The sequence below is a fragment of the Acomys russatus genome, chromosome 2, assembly GCF_903995435.1.
Source record: "Acomys russatus chromosome 2, mAcoRus1.1, whole genome shotgun sequence".
NCBI lineage: Eukaryota > Metazoa > Chordata > Mammalia > Rodentia > Muridae > Acomys > Acomys russatus.
Window position 1 is genome coordinate 94,709,594 of NC_067138.1, and position 18,375 is coordinate 94,727,968.

The 18,375-nt window shown below is 40.5% G+C and overlaps 1 protein-coding gene and 1 pseudogene across 1 annotated transcript; both read right to left on the reverse strand.

Moving 5' to 3' along the window:
- Nucleotides 1-8,029: 8,029 nt before the first annotated feature.
- LOC127207308 (interferon alpha-13-like) lies at nucleotides 8,030-8,602 on the reverse strand. Its single transcript, XM_051166689.1, has one exon. The coding sequence runs from the start codon at nucleotides 8,600-8,602 to the stop codon at nucleotides 8,030-8,032; it is 573 nt and encodes a 190-aa protein (XP_051022646.1).
- Nucleotides 8,603-16,335: 7,733 nt separating this feature from the next.
- Nucleotides 16,336-16,908, reverse strand: LOC127207316 (interferon alpha-13-like; annotated as a pseudogene).
- Between the last annotated feature and the right edge of the window lie 1,467 nt (nucleotides 16,909-18,375).

Genomic DNA, 18,375 nt, shown 5'->3' on the forward strand with positions numbered 1-18,375 from the left:
TACTCCCAAAAACTGCTTTTAAAGGTTTTCATTTCTAATTTGAATGGGAATTAAAAATTCAACCATAGATATACAGTCTTTGTTTGAAATTTACACTTCTATTATAAAGACAAAATTTTTCTGTGAAAGTTTCCTGTTATAGTTACAGAAATTCATTTTACACTTAATTTTTTGTTTTATTTAAATTATTTACATAAACATTTAAGTCACAACATAAGGTATTATGCAAATTTTTCTAAATTAAAATATTTAAAAATATTTTAAATTCTTGTTATATTTGAAGTCCTAAAATGGAGTTATTCAAGTTCTTACATTCATTTACTGTAGTATAAATGTTATTAAAGGTTAATTTAATCATCTTTGCATATTAAATATTTATCTGATGATTGTTGAGCCAACGAGAGGGTCCTATGTTTACAACGGCTTGCTGCTCAAGCTTGATGAACTTAGTTGGATTCCTGAAATCCATAGAACTATCAGGAACCAACTCCTGTAAGATGGCCCAACTCAAAATTCATAACATGGAAGGCTTCTGCATGCCATCTCTCCCTCTCTCTCTCTCCACACTCTCTCTCTCTCTACACACACACACACACACACACACACACACACACACACACACACACGGGGGAGGGGGAGAGAGAGAGAGAGAGAGAGAGAGAGAGAGAGAGAGAGAGAGAGAGAGAGAGAGAGAGAGAGAGAGAGAGAGAGAGATGTGCGTGTGTGGGTGTGGGTGCTTCTATTTAGATATGCTTACAGAAGCCATAGGAGGATGTCAGTACCCTCTTCTTTCACTCTCTGCCAGACTACTTCCTGGAAAGTGCTTGACACTCACAGATTTGGCCAGATCATTGGAGTGGACTTCCTCCCTTAGTTACTATGTTTCTGTGTCCTGCTATACATCGTTAGGTAGTGGTCACTGCAACTCAGGAATCAGCACAGACAACTGGATGTTGCCATGTTCACACTCTCAATCCTGAAGACTAACTAACTTGGCTGTTTCCAGTTTGCATGTGTTACTGTACACAGCCATGTCTTCGTGGGCAGCTGTGAGATGCTCCATGACCCTTAGGGCCCTTCTCACATGCACCAGATATTCCTGTGTGGACTGCGTTCGTCTTAAACAAAGTCTGGTTACATGTGCAGGATAGATAGCTCAGCATTTGCTCTCCTCACCACATGCTCCTGTCTCAGTCCTTCCATTCCTATCTCTTGGCTCCAAAATTCTATTGAATAAAAGAATGTTACTAAATCTATGGTGCAAAATGCAATATTAGAACACACTTTTTATGGGAAAGGTCATATATGGAAGCACTTCATAACATTTTTATTATGTATACTTAAAAGGGGTGAAAATTACATTAAAAGTAAAAACCAAGGAAAGAATACTGGATGCCATATCTGAACGATGTTATGCAATCACACAGGGAGCCAAGTTTATCCAATAATCACAATCCCCTCTTCCAACATCAAATTCAATTACAAAATCTGTAGGTCACCTTGAGATCACTTGATTTCCCACAAAGGCACAGATCACAAGTGTCTGTCACTACAATAAGCGAAAGTCCTTTACCTGTTCCTGTGCTCTCCCTGAGGACTCAGACATAGTAGCATTCATATGAGCATGTTCCTCATCCAAATGACAGTGACAACTTTCTGCTGACCATGAACTCAGGATGAAGGACCTAACACTAGTATTTAACAGCTTAGTCTTAAGAAAGCATTGCTAGAGCTGTAGAATTTCCTTGACAGCCCTACATTCAGATGCACATCTTCCTCCCTCCAGGTGTCCTGAAGAACACTGAGAGGCTGCTGAGTCAAGAGGCCCTGGGCTGCTGGGCTATGCCTCTTCAAAAACACAGATCTTGCTCCAATAGGAACAAGAACTAGGTTGTACTGCACCAATTAGAGTGATTTTTGTGGAACAAGTATTTGTGTTACACCAAATGGCATATTCCATTGTGGAAGAGGTTCTCTGAACTCTTGGAGACACAGATCAAAGGATAATCATATCAGTGCATTTACCAAGCTCATTGTTGCTGATATCAGCAGGCAGGGCAGCAGGTGGCGAATCTGTTCTGTGGGATCAGATGCTATTTCACAGCATTCCTAGCACAGGGTTGGTTTTCTCAGTTTCACTATGTGTTTCAAATATTTAATGATAAAAAAGGCGTGAGGTTTTGTGGGAAGCCGTGGTAAATTCTGCCATGTCAGAAATCCCGTGCTTAGGCTGCATGCTGTGACCTTCCAGTTGCTGAGCTCAGCAAGAGGAGGTCTTTGCGTTCCAGGCCATCCTTGGACTATTTACCTGGGAAAGAAGTAGGGAAGTCCCTACTGAGAAACACCTAGGGGGTGAAGGAAATTCTTTCAGAGAGCTACTTAGTAATAGGAAGTTCTTACAGGGAGCTATTCAGGCTATTGTGTTCTTCTTGCCTTGGGAGCTAGGGAGAGAGACATCAGAATAGATCCTTGATATATAAAGTCTTACTTCTCTGCATTAAAGAGAATCTTGATCAGAAATTTCCTGACTTGATTCATTATTTCTCATGTCTCTGTATTCTACTTTCAATCCCCACTCCCTCTTTCAGGTGAACCCTGATTCAATTTTTCCGGTGGGCTGAGACACATCAAGGTTTGTTGTGGATAGCTCCAAAGGGGACAAAACACAGACTCCTCCTTCTCCAGAGATCTTTATTTATAGAAAGCTTGAGACAAAAGACACAAAGTCATCTTTTTGTTCACTTTCAGCTGTCTGTGCTTCAGAAGACATAACCTTTGTGGACCTCAGAGGATTTTGCACCCCTCAGAGGAGAAAGTGTAAGGAATGGAGTCTTCATAACTAAAGTCAGTTCTACTGGGTGAAAAGACTTTTTTAGAATGGAGGAAGTTACGCCTGGAATTAGAATTCTATAGACAAGTGGCTAGAATTGGATTCTGTTTTTTGCAGTCCATGGCCAGTAGGTGCCTCTCTTTTTCTCTAAATGGTAGTCAGCATTGAGGATTCCTCTTTCTTTCTTTCTTTCTTTCTTTCTTTCTTTCTTTCTTTCCTTCTTTCTTTCTTTCCTTCTTTCTTTCTTTCTTTCTTTTCTTTGACACAGTCAGCATTAGGTCATAAGAAGATCATTCTATATGTTCCAAAATTGAAGGAAATTCTCTCACAAGAGAGTGTCTTGCAAACCTTTAACTGCTTCATTTTTTTTTTTTTTTTGTTTCAAATGGTGGTTATGTGTTTTTTAAAAATCCATTCAGAAATCAAGATGTAATAGAAAGCAATTATACCATAATTTCTGTTTTATTTCTTTTTTATAATTTCCTAGAAAGAAAACTCTGATGTTGGTTTGTGGCACTGAACCAGAAAATGTGATGTCACTGGAAATGAAAGCTAAAGAAAGGAACTGATGTGTCGTTTACCTGCTCCTGTGCTCTCCCTGAGGACTCAGATGTGACAACACTCATTTGAGCATGTGGCTCATCCAGAGTGACAGTGACAAAATTCTGCTAGGCATTGGTTCAAGAGAAATGTCCCACCATCAGTAATTGACAGCTTACTCTTAAGAAAGAGTTGATAGAGCTCCTGGATTTCCTTGGCACCTTTACATATGGATGCACATCTTCCTCCCTCCAAGTGTTCTGCGGAATGCAAAGGGGCTAATAAGTCAAGAACTCCTAGCCTGTTGAGCTATGCCTCTTCAAAAACACAGATCTTGCTCCAATAGGAATCATAATTAGGTTGTTCTACACCGATTAGAGCAACGTTTGTGGCATGCTCCATTGTGGAAGAGGTTGTCTGAACTCTTGGAGACACGGTGCACTCACCAAGCTCATTGTTGCTGGTATCAGCAGGCAGAGCAGCGGGGGAGAATCTCCTCTGTGGGCTCAGATGCCATTTCACAGCTTTCCTATCTCAGGGTTGGTTTTCTCAGTTTCACAATGCATTCTAAAAGTTTTCCTTAATGGCCAAAAGGATGTGAGGTTTGTTGGGAATCGCTCCTAAGGGAACTACACACAGACTCCTCCTTCTCAAGAGAACTTCATTTATAGAAGGCTTGAAGGAAAGAACACAAAGTGGCCTTATGTGAAGGTTTAACTGACTATGCTTCAGAAAACATGACTTGTGTGGACCTAAGAGGATTTTCCCTTCCTGACATGCGAAGTGTAGGGAATGGAGTCATCAGACCTGAGCTCGCTTCTTCTGAGGAAAAGCTGTTTTAGTGTGGAGGAAACTGCCAGGAAACAATTTTACAAAGAAGTGGCCAGTTGGATTATGTGTGTTCATTTCAGATTAAGGCCAGTAGGTGGCGGTCCTCTTCTCTAAATATTACTCAGCACTGAGGATTCCTTTTCCTTTCTCTTTCTCTTTCTCTTTCTCTTTTTCTTTCTTCTTCTCCTCCTTTCTCTTTTTTCTCCTCCCTTCCTTTCTTCCATCCATCCCTCCTTCCTTTCTTCCTTCCTTCCTTTCCTTTCCTTCCTTCTTTTCTTTGACTCACTCAGTATTAGGTCATAAGAAGAACATTCTCTATGTTCCAAAATTAGGAAGAGATCCTCTCACATGAGAATTACTCTTAAACCTTTAACTGCTTTTTTTTTTGGTTTCAAATGGTGGTTATGCAATTTCAGAGGGAACTCCATTTAGGAATCAAGACATAATAGAAAGCAGTTGTACCTCCACTTCCCTTTTATTCTATCTTCTACTTTCCTAGAAAGAAAGCCCTGGTGTTGGTTTACGGCACTGAACCAGAAAATGTGATGTCACTGGAAACGAAAGCTAAAGAAAGGAACTGATTGTCACCCAAACAAGAAAATAGTAGCAATGTCTTAGCCCCTAAGATAAAGTAGACAAGATCTATGGACATTAAATAAAACAATGTTGTAAAAGTGACTATATTTTCAAGTGATAGTCAAGTTCAAGGCAATCCAAATAAAATGTTCAAATAATGTTTCTCCTTGAAGTGTTGTCCTTGAAATATACATGGAACCATAAAGATGCCAAGAATAAAAGCAGCATTGTATTCATAGTGTCCCAATACCTGATTTCAAATTACAGCCAAGCATCTAATGGAGGGTCACTGCACCTGCCATCACCTACCACAGAACCCTCGTGCACTCCATGACAATAAACACAGAGACTCACAGCTGGCCACTGGGCAGAAAACAACAGGCTAATTTCCTTGCATCCAGCATTGTTGCAGAAGAAGGTGTAAGAGATCTGTGAGGGCCAAAGGCAGTGGATGACTACAGCAAAGCCGTGCTCCTGGACACAGCAGCGCAGTTGCACAGATGAACAGGTAAAGACTAGACTGAATGAACAAGACCAAGCCAGACAAAATCCCACTTGGGAAATGGAGGGAACTCCACCTCTGGCTGTGGAACCATGGTAGCTAATGGCTGCTGGGAAAGAGAGATTTAAGTATGCTCATGGATGGGGCCCTTGAGAAAGCTACCCATGCAACAGGAGGTGGTCCTGTACCATGCACAACTAGGTGGACTAGGATGAAGGAGGAAAGGAAAGATTAGGGGGAGTTGAGTAGTACAGTAGTAGGTACAGGAGGAGAATAGGTGGAGAAAGAGAAAAACCCATACACTTGGGAGGGACTAGTGATGTCACCAAGGATTAATTTTAGAGATATCTTACTTGCCTGGTGGGATTTATTCCAGGGTCTGTGAGCTTTTTGTTTGTTTGTTTTTTTTGAGGCTCCTGTGAATGGAATTCATTCCCAGTCTCTTCTGAGTATGAGCAGGCAGGATAGTCATTTTTATTCATCTGTTTTCCATTGGTATACATTATCTGACTCATATTTAGAACCCCAGTATTTAAATTCATATAATCAGCCTCCAATACTTTTGTTTGTAATCCTTATTCAAGAAGTCTGCCTTTCTGTCATTCCTGTAGATCCACATAGGTGACATCAATGACGTGTAAATTTCAAATACTTAGGCCGTTTCAAGAAATGTAGGAATCCAAGAGGCATGTTCATAGAGCTAGTATACAGAGAACAAAGTCCTGTAACTTGTGTCTTTGTCTGAAAGTCCATTACTCCTTCAATTTGAGAACACAGCTTTGTATCTGTGCATACAAACATGCACATGGAGTGTGCGTAAACACACACACATACATACATACACACACACACACACACACACACACAGGCATATTTCAGCTGTTTTTTTGTGTTCTTATATCTACCACCCTTTTCTACCCCAACCCCTTCCACCACCCAATACTAGGTAGGCAAGAAAGTTAGAGGGAAAAGAGACTGTAGACCTCTTTAGACTGCTTCCTGCTGACTAGGCTCAAGTCCAACCTCTCTCTCTCTCTCTCTCTCTCTCTCTCTCTCTCTCTCTCTCTCTCTCTCTCTCTCTCTCTTTGTCAGAATATCTAGTAATCTAGTAAACTAGTAAAATCAGAAGTCTGATAATCCAGCAATACCAAACTCAGCAGCAGCAGCCAACAGCAGAGACCAGCAGCGGGGGCGGGGGGCAGCAGATGGGAGCAGCAACTGCCACAGCCCTTCTTGGGGCTCTCTCATTTATACCCACTCAAGAGTTCCAAGAACTGAACTAATTGCAGCTGGAAAAAATCACATCCCTGACAGTCCATGAGACATGTTCTAGTTAGCTGCTGTGGATAATCTGAAGCAGTCTCGTATCCTACACTTGAGATTAAAACAAACCTATAGTCACATAACATAACTAGGTTTATAAAGAAACCAAAATTGTTACTACACAGACACACACATACATGCATTCACACATGAGTACATGCACGCATGCACACACACAGAGGTAGAGAGGTAGAGACAGAGAGAGACAGAGACAGAGACACAGAGACAGAGACAGAAACAGAGGAGACAGAGACACAGAAAGATAAAGAAAAAATGAGAGATGCGCTTACAGACAAACACACACGTGCCCATTCACTTACATACATACCATTATTTAATTCATTTAATGTATATGCATTGCTCTTTGAAGGACAACATTTGGTCTTGGCCGTTTTCCTTACATTAAGTGGAAAGTGATGCTCATGGCTCCCTGGCTCATGTAACTGGGCAGTGATTGGGCAGAGCCTTCATAGCACAGAGTCTCTTCAGGATGGAGATCCAGATGGTGCTTTTGCTCTTTATTACCATATGAGACTCAAACAGGCAGAGGGAGATCTCTGAGATTTCTCTCTCGGGAACAAATTCCTGCAGGCCGTGTGGCTGTGCTTCACTGGTCTCTCAAAGTCAGGACCAATGGAGACACCCCCTTTCTGTCACCCACTTTGGTACTGAGGTCTACAATGTTCTTCAACCTGTAACAGTCACCACAACCCTCAGCCTGGTTCGTCCATGGTTGTATGTGTGTGGAAAGTCTGATCCCAGGATGCTGTTTCTTCTCCATTACATGGGACTTACTTATTCAGTAGCTATCGAATTTACTAACCCATTGCTGCAAGAGAAACCACAGCCTCAGCCCTCCCTCTCATATGTAACTCCATGAGAGTGTGCTAAGAAGGATGAGTTCAGACCTCATCCTGGAAGTCAGATTCTTTTGGTTTAAGTTTCACAACTCCTATAAGATTCCTTCTTTTATCTTAGTTTTTCATGTGAATGACTTTGTTTTCAGTTAAACGCACAGACCTTCAAGGTAGAATAACAGGTAACAGAGTAAGGGCATCAGAGTCAGGTAAGTCTGGGGTATATTTGGTCAATAATTTATAGAACGTAGAAAAGTAACTGTTTACATGTGTGTTTGCTAAATTAAAGAAATATCAATTTGTATCAAATTAAAATAGAAAATATGTTACACTAAACAAATAGTTCCATGAGGAAATAAATGAATGAATGAATAAATAAATAAATAAATCTGAATGGGCAGAGAACACATACTATTACAGATAAACATATTATTGCTTATTGCCGCTGAAGCACTTATGCAGACTGTCTTAATTTGTGCAAAAAAGAGTGAAATTTTTGTAATAGCAGAAACTGAGCAGTGACGGTCAGTGTCCTAGTCCAGCAGAGTCCTCTGCACTTTGTCTCAGGACTCAGTCCTCCTCCTCTCTCAGTGTTGCCATCCAGTTGGCTGAGGAAGACAGGGCTCTCCTGACTTCTGCTCTCACCACCTCCCAGGCACAGGGGCTGTGTGTCTTCTCTCTCAGGTAGACAGTGATCCTCTGGAAGTATTTCCTCACAGCCCCCAGAGAGTCCTCCTGCCTCAGGGGAGGTTCCTGCACCTCCACCTGCTGCATCAGACAGGCTTGCAGGTCCCTGAGCTGCTGGTGGAGGCCAGTGCAGAGCGTGTCTAGGAGGCTTGCCTCCCAAGCAGCAGATGAGGCCACTGAGCTGAAGAGGGTCAGGAGCTGCTGGGTCAGCTCATGCAGGACAGGGATGGCATGAGTCTTCTGGACCTGCTGGGCATCCACCTTCTCCAGAGGGAATCCAAAGTCCTTTCTGTCCTTCAGGCAGGAGAGAGGGGAGAGTCTCCTCATCTGTGCCAGGAGTGTCAAGGCTCTCCTGTTCCTGAGGTTCTGTGTCTGAGGCAGGTCGCATCCTAGAGAGCAGGTTGACCAGTAGCTCATCACCACCAGGGCCACCAGGAAAGCACAGGGCCTAGCCATTGTGGATGCTGCAGCTGCTGCTGGTCCTCTGGGCTGTGTAGTCCTGAACCTTCCCCTCTAGGTTCTCTGAGGACCATCCTGTGTGCATGTGTCTTAAATAAGGGGAACACTGTTTTCACTTTCTGAATGTCTTCCCCTTACTTTCCAAAATATTTTCACTTTCTTTAACTCATTTTCTGCTTGTGTCTGGGCATTTTAAAAACCATTTTGTTTTCACTATTGCTTCTTCTTTCACTGCACCCCTGTAATAACTGTTCTACAGGTTTTCCTTTTCTATTAGAACAGGCATCAACAACTAGATCACAATATACAGCCTTTGTTTGAAATTTACACATTTATTATAAAGACATAATTTTCTATTAATGTTAGTGAAATTCATTTCACACCTATTTTGCTTTATTTAAATTAGTTACATAAACTTTGAAATCATAATGTATTCTGTGATGCAATTTTTCCTCAGGTAAAATATTTAAAAAATCATGCTATAGTTTAAATTTTTCCAATATTTGAAGTTTTAAAATTGTATAAATGTATATACAGGATAATTTAATTGTCATTTTATATTAGTTATTTATCCAATGATTATTTTTGCCATCATGAATCTGCTATGTGTAAAGTGGCTTTCTGTTCAAGCTTGCTGGGCTAAGTTTGATTCCTGGAGCCCATGTTACTGTAAGGATGCAGCAACTGTAAGGTAACCTCCAACCACAAAATTCACAACATGCAAAGCCTTTGCATCCTCTCTCTCTCTCTCTCTCTTTCTCTCTCTCTCTCTCTCTCTCTCACACACACACACACACACACACACACACACACAATCACACATTAACTCACTCAGTAAATGTGACAAAGCCACCTAACGTGTGCCTTGAAGCTCTCCCTGATATATTGATGTATTCAATTCTAAGACTTCTGTCTGTCTTTGTAGCACCTCTTTACGATTTTCTCCTTCATGGTATGGATAATATTCTGGTTTTATTGTTATTTTTGTACATGATCTTTTAGCTACCAGTGCTTTCGACTCTTGCTTTCAAATCTTTTAAAAAGAATTTCAGCACTTTGCTTTCCCTCTCAGAAGTTGGCCAGGTTCTTCCACTTCCATGACTCCAAATACCTCACAAATAAAATCTAGATTGCCTTATAATCCCAATTTACCATTATTCACACCAGAGTGCCTCCTGAGAGATCCTTATTTTCCTTCCTTTCCTTTGTGTCATCCAACAACGTTGAATGTCAAGCATAACTAATTATATGATTTTTTGCTTCCATCTCAATAATATAAAGAAACAGAAACTCTTTGCCTTTCTTACTTCATTTTCTTTGGTAAACAGTAAATCTCTTCTTTACTCAAGTTCCATATCAATATCAGTGTTTGTCATCTCTCTTTTCTGAAAGTCACTATAGGTATTAGTTTTTCATATACTAGCATTGTAAATTTTTGTACTTAATAAATAATAGAGGCACGGAGGAGACTGTCATTCAGAAACATGCTTTGCAGTAAATGCAATGTATCTGAAGCAGCTTAGTTAGTGTCCTCTATGGTAATAGAATTTATAGAAAGAATCTCTCATTGTGTGTGTTTGTGTGTGTGTGTGTGTGTGTGTGAGAGAGAGAGAGAGAGAGAGAGAGAGAGAGAGAGAGAGAGAGAGAGAGAGAGAGAGAGAGAGAAGAGAAGAGAGTAGAGAGAATTACTAGATAATTTACAGGCTCAGGTCCAGCTAATCCAAAAATAGTTGCTCATGTATGAACGTCCACGAATTAGAAATAGTTTATTCCAAGAGGCTTGATATCTTAGTGGTGTTCAGTATATGCCAGAATCAAATAGCCGTAGGCTCTAGTGCCAGTGAAGGAGTGGACTTGCTAGTGTGGGTAGAGCACACAGGCACATCAAAGCTTCTTCCACTCGTGTGCTTACATAGGCTTCCAGCAGATCAAGGGTGAGTCTTCACACCTCAAAGATCCAGATGGCAGCTGTGTCTTCCCGTCTTAAAGATCCTGCTTAGAAGTGGATCTTCCCACTCCAAATTAAGGAAAATTCCCTCACAGGTGTGGCCCTACATTTTGGGGTTTCAGTTTCTTCCAGATATAGTCAAGTTGAGAACCAAGCCTAGCCCTCACAAGCTCAATGGTCATTCAGTCTAGTTGCAATGGTGAGCCCTAGATTAAGTGAGAGGACATGTGAAGGAAACGAGGTAGGGAGTGTTTGATATAAAAACCAAACATTGATTGACATACGTCCTAATGTGTGCACATGCAAATGCAAACACACAATGTAACAATTCTATGTTTTAGTTAATAAATATTAAATTAATTTATTATTGACAAAATAAGTACAACCACTGTAGCAATGCTGAGTAATAAAGGAGTGGTACAGACATTGACATCCTCACTCTCACAATGTATTACAGAGCCATAGTGATAACAACAGCATTGCATTGGAATAATAGCAGATGATTGATCCATAAAATAGTTGAAGAACCAGACATGCATCCTCACGCCTACTGACACTTTTGGTTTTACCAAAGAATAGAAAACAACACACTGGAAATCAGAGACCATCTTCAACGAATCGTGCTCCTTCTACTTGATGGTTACGTGTGTGTAGGAGAAAATAGATTTATATTCGTTATCCTGTTTTTAAAAAAACTCAACTGCATAGGATAAAGGACTGAATCTGACAGAAGAGAATGAGCCTTGAGCTCATTGGCATATGATCGAACTTTCTGCACAGGACACTGAAGGCAGATTTCATGTGATCACAGGTGGTATGTTCCATTGTGGAAGACGTTATCTGAAGTCTTGAAATCACAGAACAAAAGGCAGTCATTAATCAGTGCATTTATTAAGCCCCTTTGTTGCTGTTATTAGCAGGCAGAGGAGCAGGTGGAAAATCTCTTCTGTGGCCTCAGATGCTATTTTATAGCATTCCTAGCTCAGGGTTGGGTTGTTCAGTTTCACGGTGCAGTCCAGGGGTTTTCTTAATGACTGACTTTCACATGAACTCTGGTGCCCCATAATTGATCATGTCCCCTGGATGGGGAGGCCTGGCAGCACTCAGAGGAAGGATAGCAGGCTACCAAGAAGAGACTTGATAACCTATGCGCATATACAGGGGGAGGAGGTCCCCCTCAGTCACAGACATAAGGGAGGGAAATAAGGGAAAAATGGGAGGGAGGGAGGAATGGGAGGATACAAGGAATGGGATAACAATTGAGATGTAATATGAATAAATTAATAAAAATATTTTTAAAAAATTAATGACCAAAAAGATATAAATGTGGTTGTGAATAACTTCTCAAGGGACTACGCACAGACTCCTGCTGCAGAAAACTTTGTTACTAGAAGGCTTGAGGGAAAGGACACACACTGACCTTTTGTGCATGTTTAGCTGACCATAGTTCAAAAGACATGACAGGAAACTGCCATGAAAAAGAATTCCATACAGAAGTTGCCAGAATTGGGCTCTGTTTGTTCTTTGCAGGCCGTGGCCTGTAGGTGGCTCTTCTTCACGAAATGCTCATCAGCATTGAAGATCCTGCTTCCTTTTCTTTTCTTCCTTTCTTTCTTTCTTTTTCTTTTCCTTCATCTCACCTTCTTTTCTTATTCTTTTCTCTTTCTTTCTTTCCTATGTCCCTTTCTCCTTATTTTCTTTTCCTCTTCTTTCTTCCTCTCTACTTCTTTCCTTGTTCTCTTCTTTCTTTCTTTTAACACAGTCAGCATGAAGTCATTAGAAAACCATTCTCTGAGTCCCAAAAATAAGAGGACATTCTCTCACATGAGAGTTTCTTATACAACTTGATCTGCTTCATGTTGCCTCAATTTTCTTAAGCAATATATTTTATTACAACGTATTAACCAAGCGTACGTCACTTATAACCCGACTGACCAAAACAATAGGAAATGAGGATTAAGGAACACAACAACAAAACCGTAAGGATATCAGTTGCAAGGAGCGATTCTCCTGGTGTGATCAGCAGGATTTCTTCTGCTGGAACCTGGAGTAACCAGAACCTGGAACCTCAGCATGAGCCGGAGCCACGAAGCCTTCCCTCAAGCAGTTCTCTACAGAGCGATGAACAGCCAAAACTATCCAAAGTCTCCAAAAAGCCCCTGGCTCCAATTTTGGGCTCATTTATATATCTCCTCCCAGAGTCTGTTCACATGATCTTTTCAGCTGGCAACAATCAAGCTCCCACGCAAGATGGTTGGTCTTCTAGGGGATTAACCTCACCTGTTCTCTCACAAGACCATTCTGATTCCATACTTGGGATCGGAACGCAAACAGATTTATCTCTCCTTCAATTTCAATGTTTTGTTTCAATAGGTGGTTTTACTTTCCCCTAAAAGAATTACAGGCAGAAATCAGAATGTGATAGAATGCAGTTGTACAGTGAGAAGAGCTGTTTAGTGTGCAGTGAATGAGGACAGTGCAGGGGCTTTGATGCGAAAGTACTCAATAAAATACATGCAAACTGAATAGAAAAAAAAAATACATCAAATACATCACCTGCCATGATCCCAGGCTTTATCCAGGGATGCAGAGATAGTTCAACATACAAAAATTCTACCAACGTAATCCAGCATATAAACAAACTGAAAGGAAGAAAATCACATTTTTTATTAGATGCAGAAAAAGCCTTTGACAAAATCCAACACCTATTCATGATAAGAGTCTTGAAGAGATCAGGGATAGGAATCACATACTTATGCATAATAAGGGCAATATACAGCCAACAGCCAACATCAGAGATACCCAAAGCAATTCCACTAAAATCAGGGACAAGACAAGACTGCCCACTCTCTCCATATCTCTTCAATATAGTACTTGAATTTCTAGCAAGAGCAATAAGACCACTAAAGGAGATCAAGGAAGAAGTAAAACTATACCTATTCACAGATGATATGATACTACATAGTACATAAGTGATCTCCAAATTTCTACCAGAGAACTCTTACATCTGATAAACACCTCAGCAAAGTGGCTGGATACACGATTAAGTAAGAAAAAAAAAATCAGTAGCTTTCCTGTATACAAATGACACACATGCTGAGAAAGAAACTAGAGAAACAACACCTTTCACAATAGCCACAAATAATATGAAGTATCATGGTATAACTCTAACAAAGCAAATGAAAGACCTGTAGGACAAGAACTTCAAGTTTCTGAAAAAAAGAAATTGAAGAAGATATCAGAAGATGGAAAGATCTCCCATACTTGTGGGTCAATAGAATTAACATAGTAAAAATGACCATGTTATCAAAAAGCAATCTATAGATACAATGCAATTCTTATAAAAACACTAACACAATTCTTTACAAACCTTTACAAACAATACTTAACTTCAAATGGAAAAAAACAGAATGGCTAAAACAATCCTATACAGAGCAACAGTAATGAAAACTGCGTGAAAAAGACTGGTTGATCAATGAGATTGAGTCCAAAACCCAGAAATAAAACCACACACCTACAGGCACCTGATTTTTGACCTAGAAGCCAAAAACATACAATGAAAAAAGGAAAGCATCTTCAACAAATGGTGTTGGTCTAACTGGATGCCTGCATGTAGAAACATGCAAATATATATGTGTCACCCTGCACAAAACTTAAACTTAAGTGTATCAAAGAACTCAACACAAAACCAGATACACTGAACTTGATAGAAGAAAATTTATGGAATAGCTTTGAATGCACTGGCACAGGAGACAACTTCCAGAACCGAATACCACCATTTCAGGCACTAGTATCAACAATTAATAAATGGGACCTCATGATACTGAACACCTTCTATAAGGCAAAGGACACTGTCAATAGGACAAAACAGCAGCCTACAGAAATGGCAAAAGATTTTTTTCACCAACTTCTCATCTTAGAGAGGGCTTATTTACCAAATATATAAAGAACTCAAGAACAAATAGACATCAGCTCTACTGGAAGCCATGTCCTCTTGTTGTAAGTTTCATACAACCTAGAAGCCTTTCTCTCTAGTAGTTTGTGTGAAAGAATGTTATCATCAGATGTGACACACATGATTAGGTATCAGTGTCTAGAATCCCCAAATGATAATACCAAAAACACTATGGGAAAGTCAGAGGCTGGCAAAGTCCGTGAAATAGTGGTCAAAGAGCACTAAGCCACAGTGAAGGGACTCCAGCCAGACTGAACATGGCAAATGTGGCTCTGGAAGGCCTTGCTCTTCTCCTCCATCTTTCTGCCTTTCTAAAAGTGGTTAGATTTCATTTATAAAGATAGCCACCAAGGTCTGTTGCCTTATTTGGTCACTTGTTCCCCTGAAGTTGACTGCTAAGGTCCTGCTATCAAGGTATGGAAGACCAGAAATCAACCTCCGCCCCTTGTGGCTTCCCTAATTAACCTGTCCAATCAAAATTGAAAACCTCAGCTGGTGCCATAGTTTGTGCAGGACACCTGGGCCCAGATCTACCCATCTTAATGTTCTCATAGGTTCTTAGAACCCTCTGGATCCTTCTATTTCTCCATTCTCCCATGTTTCTCTCACCTAGAGACCCAATAGGATGTCCTCCCCTCTGACTCACTTTCATGGTGAGTGAATACTTTCATGGGACATGCCCCTTGGCCCCTACCCAGATTCTAGCCAATGGATAGGATGCTCTTCACAGTTGAGTGGAGAGTGGGGTCTGACTTTCACATGTACTCTGGTGCCTCATATTTGACCACGTCCCATGGATGAAGAGGCCTGGTGGCACTCAGAGGAAGGATAGCAGGCTACCAAGAAGAGACTTGATACCCTATGAGCATATACAGGGGGAAGAGGTCCTCCTCAGTCACAGTCTTAGGGGAGGGGAGTAAAGGAAAAATCGGAGGGAGGGAGAAATGGGAAGATACAAGGGATGGGATAACCATTGAGATGTAATATGAATAAATTAATAAAATATATTAAAATATTGAAAACCTAATCCTCACATGGGGGGTTCCCTTCTTCCCTTTATAAACTGCCATTTACCTGTGGTCCACATGTGCCTCCTCTCTATCTGGAGGCTGTCCTTTGTCCTCGCCTGGGTCAAACATCCTTTCCAATTAGCCCTAGTTCTCTTCCCCTTCTCTCTAGTCTTTTTTTCTCCTGCCCTTTGTCCTGCTGGGGCAAGTATATCTCCTTTGTGATAAGTATGTGTTCTTAGAATGCCTCATGCCAATACCAGCACCTTTGGACAGTTTGACAGGTGCAAGCTGTTGTAGATTACCGCTGCACAGCATGCTGGCTGGACATGAAGAAAAATATGATACACAGGAGAAATGCAAACAAGTAGGACTTCATCATCAATGAATGGGAAGCAAGATATGAGTTTATACACTTGTCTGAACACTGTGATGAGTGCAAGGTCACGTGCATCAACAATACTTTGCAGCCTGATTATGTATATCATATTTTATTCCATAGTACCTGCTTAAATATTGAGACTTATGAAAACAAGTAAAGAATGAACAAATAATATATCTTTAATAATAACTTACACATAAAAAGCACAAAATTCAGCCAAATTACATTACATAAATAATTACAAAATAAATAACTGTCTTAATGGGTGGAGAACAAGTGCCTTTACAGATCAATAGAGCATTGCAAATATTATAGTAAACATCCAGGTAAGTTGAACCAAATGATGCCAGAATAAATGAGATTTTTGAAATGACAGTATATAAGCAATGAGGTGCAGTGGCCTAGTCCAGCAGAGTCCTCTGCACTTTGTCTCAGGACTCAGTCCTCCTCCTCTCTCAGTGTTGCCATCCAGTTGGCTGAGGAAGACAGGGCTCTCCTGACTTCTGCTCTCACCACCTCCCAGGCACAGGGGCTGTGTGTCTTCTCTCTCAGGTAGACAGTGATCCTCTGGAAGTATTTCCTCACAGCCCCCAGAGAGTCTTCCTGCCTCAGGGGAGGTTCCTGCACCTCCACCTGCTGCATCAGACAGGCTGAAGGTCCCTGAGCTGCTGGTGGAGGCCAGTGCAGAGCGTGTCCTAGGAGGCTTGCCTCCCAAGCACAGATGAGCCACTGAAGCTGAAGAGGGTCAGGAGCTGCTGGGTCAGCTCATGCAGGACAGGGATGGCGTGAGTCTTCTGGACCTGCTTGGGCATCCACCTTCTCCAGAGGGAATCCAAAGTCCTTTCTGTCCTTCAGGCAGGAGAGAGGGGAGAGTCTCCTCATCTGTGCCAGGAGTGTCAAGGCTCTCTTGTTCCTGAGGTTATGTGCCTGAGGCAGGTCACATCCCAGAGAGCAGGTTGACCAGTAGCTCATCACCACCAGGGCCATCAGGAAAGCACAGGGCCTAGCCATTGTGGATGCTGCAGCTGCTGCTGGTCCTCTGGGCTGTGTAGTCCTGAACCTTCCCCTCTAGGTTCTCTGAGGACCATCCTGTGTGCATGTGTCTTAAATAAGGGAAACACTGTTTCCACTTTCTGAATGCCTTCCTCTTACTTTCCATTTTTTCACTTTCTTTAACTCATTTTCTTCTTGTGTCTGGGCATTTTTTTAAATCAATCATTTCAGTTTTCATTATTGCATCATCTTTCTCTGCTCCCTTCAACAAAGCCATTTTAGAACTTCTCCACTAAATGATTTTTCATTAATTATATATATATATGAAATTTACTCATCTAATATAAATAATGAAAAGAATTTTACCCAAAATTTGCACTTAAAAGCTGTTAAATGGCTTAGTCATCAACGTTCTTATGGCACACACTTAAGTACCTGATTGGTTTCCCAGCACCCATGGAAATTCAGGCACAGCAGCATGTATCTGAATCTATAATACTGAAATTTAGGAGGTAGAGGGATAGGGTCCCCAGAGCCCCAGTGCCATCCCATATAACTGAATTTTGAGCCCTAGCTTAAGTGAGAGAACTTGGCACATAAAACGAGCAAGGCAATATTTGTGGTAGCAACGGAACATTGATATTTGGCATGCATGAACATGGACATGCAAATGCAGATACACAAACATGTATATCCTGCATTACACACAGAAAACATATACATTTTAAAAAGAAAATACAAATCAAGCCAGGTGTTGCTACTCATATCTTTTTTCTTAACCTACTGGAGGCAGAGAATACTTATTTTTGTATTGAAAGCCAGTCTGGTCTTTGTATTGAGTTCCAGGACAGCAAGAGACACATAGAGATACTTTGTTTTTAAAAAAGTAAAAAGAAAAGAAAATGCTGTTCAAATAAATTGAGACAGTTAAAGTTTTATACATTATTTGAAATGTGAATACTACATTATATCTAAATATATATAAATTTTACAGATATTATATTTAATGTAATGGAAATATATAAAAAGACAAATAAATGAAGTTAAGGCCTGTCCTCTCTCAAAGACAGTTGTTCCGATAGATGAATACTTTTAACATTCACAAGAATAACATGGTTAATTTATTTGCTCTCTATTCCTAAATAATGTGGATAAGTAAGTAGGAGTCAGAGTCTTTTCAAAGTAACCAAAGATATGTGGAAGCCTTTGAGATGATAGAGGGATCAGAAGGAATATTTCAAACATTTTTCATTTTCACAGATTTTCCCCGTTGTTTTTCTTTCTAATTTTTGTAGGAAAGAGTTCACTCTTGTGTCCTCAAAACACAAGACTCAGATACTAATTTTGAAATAAAAATTTAATTACCCCACTAAACCTCAGATATATCAAATATCAATAGAATATACCATTTCCAATGAAAACAAACTGTGGTAGAAGGTCACTGTATATATATGCTTGAAAATATATACCAAGTGTCCAAATTTG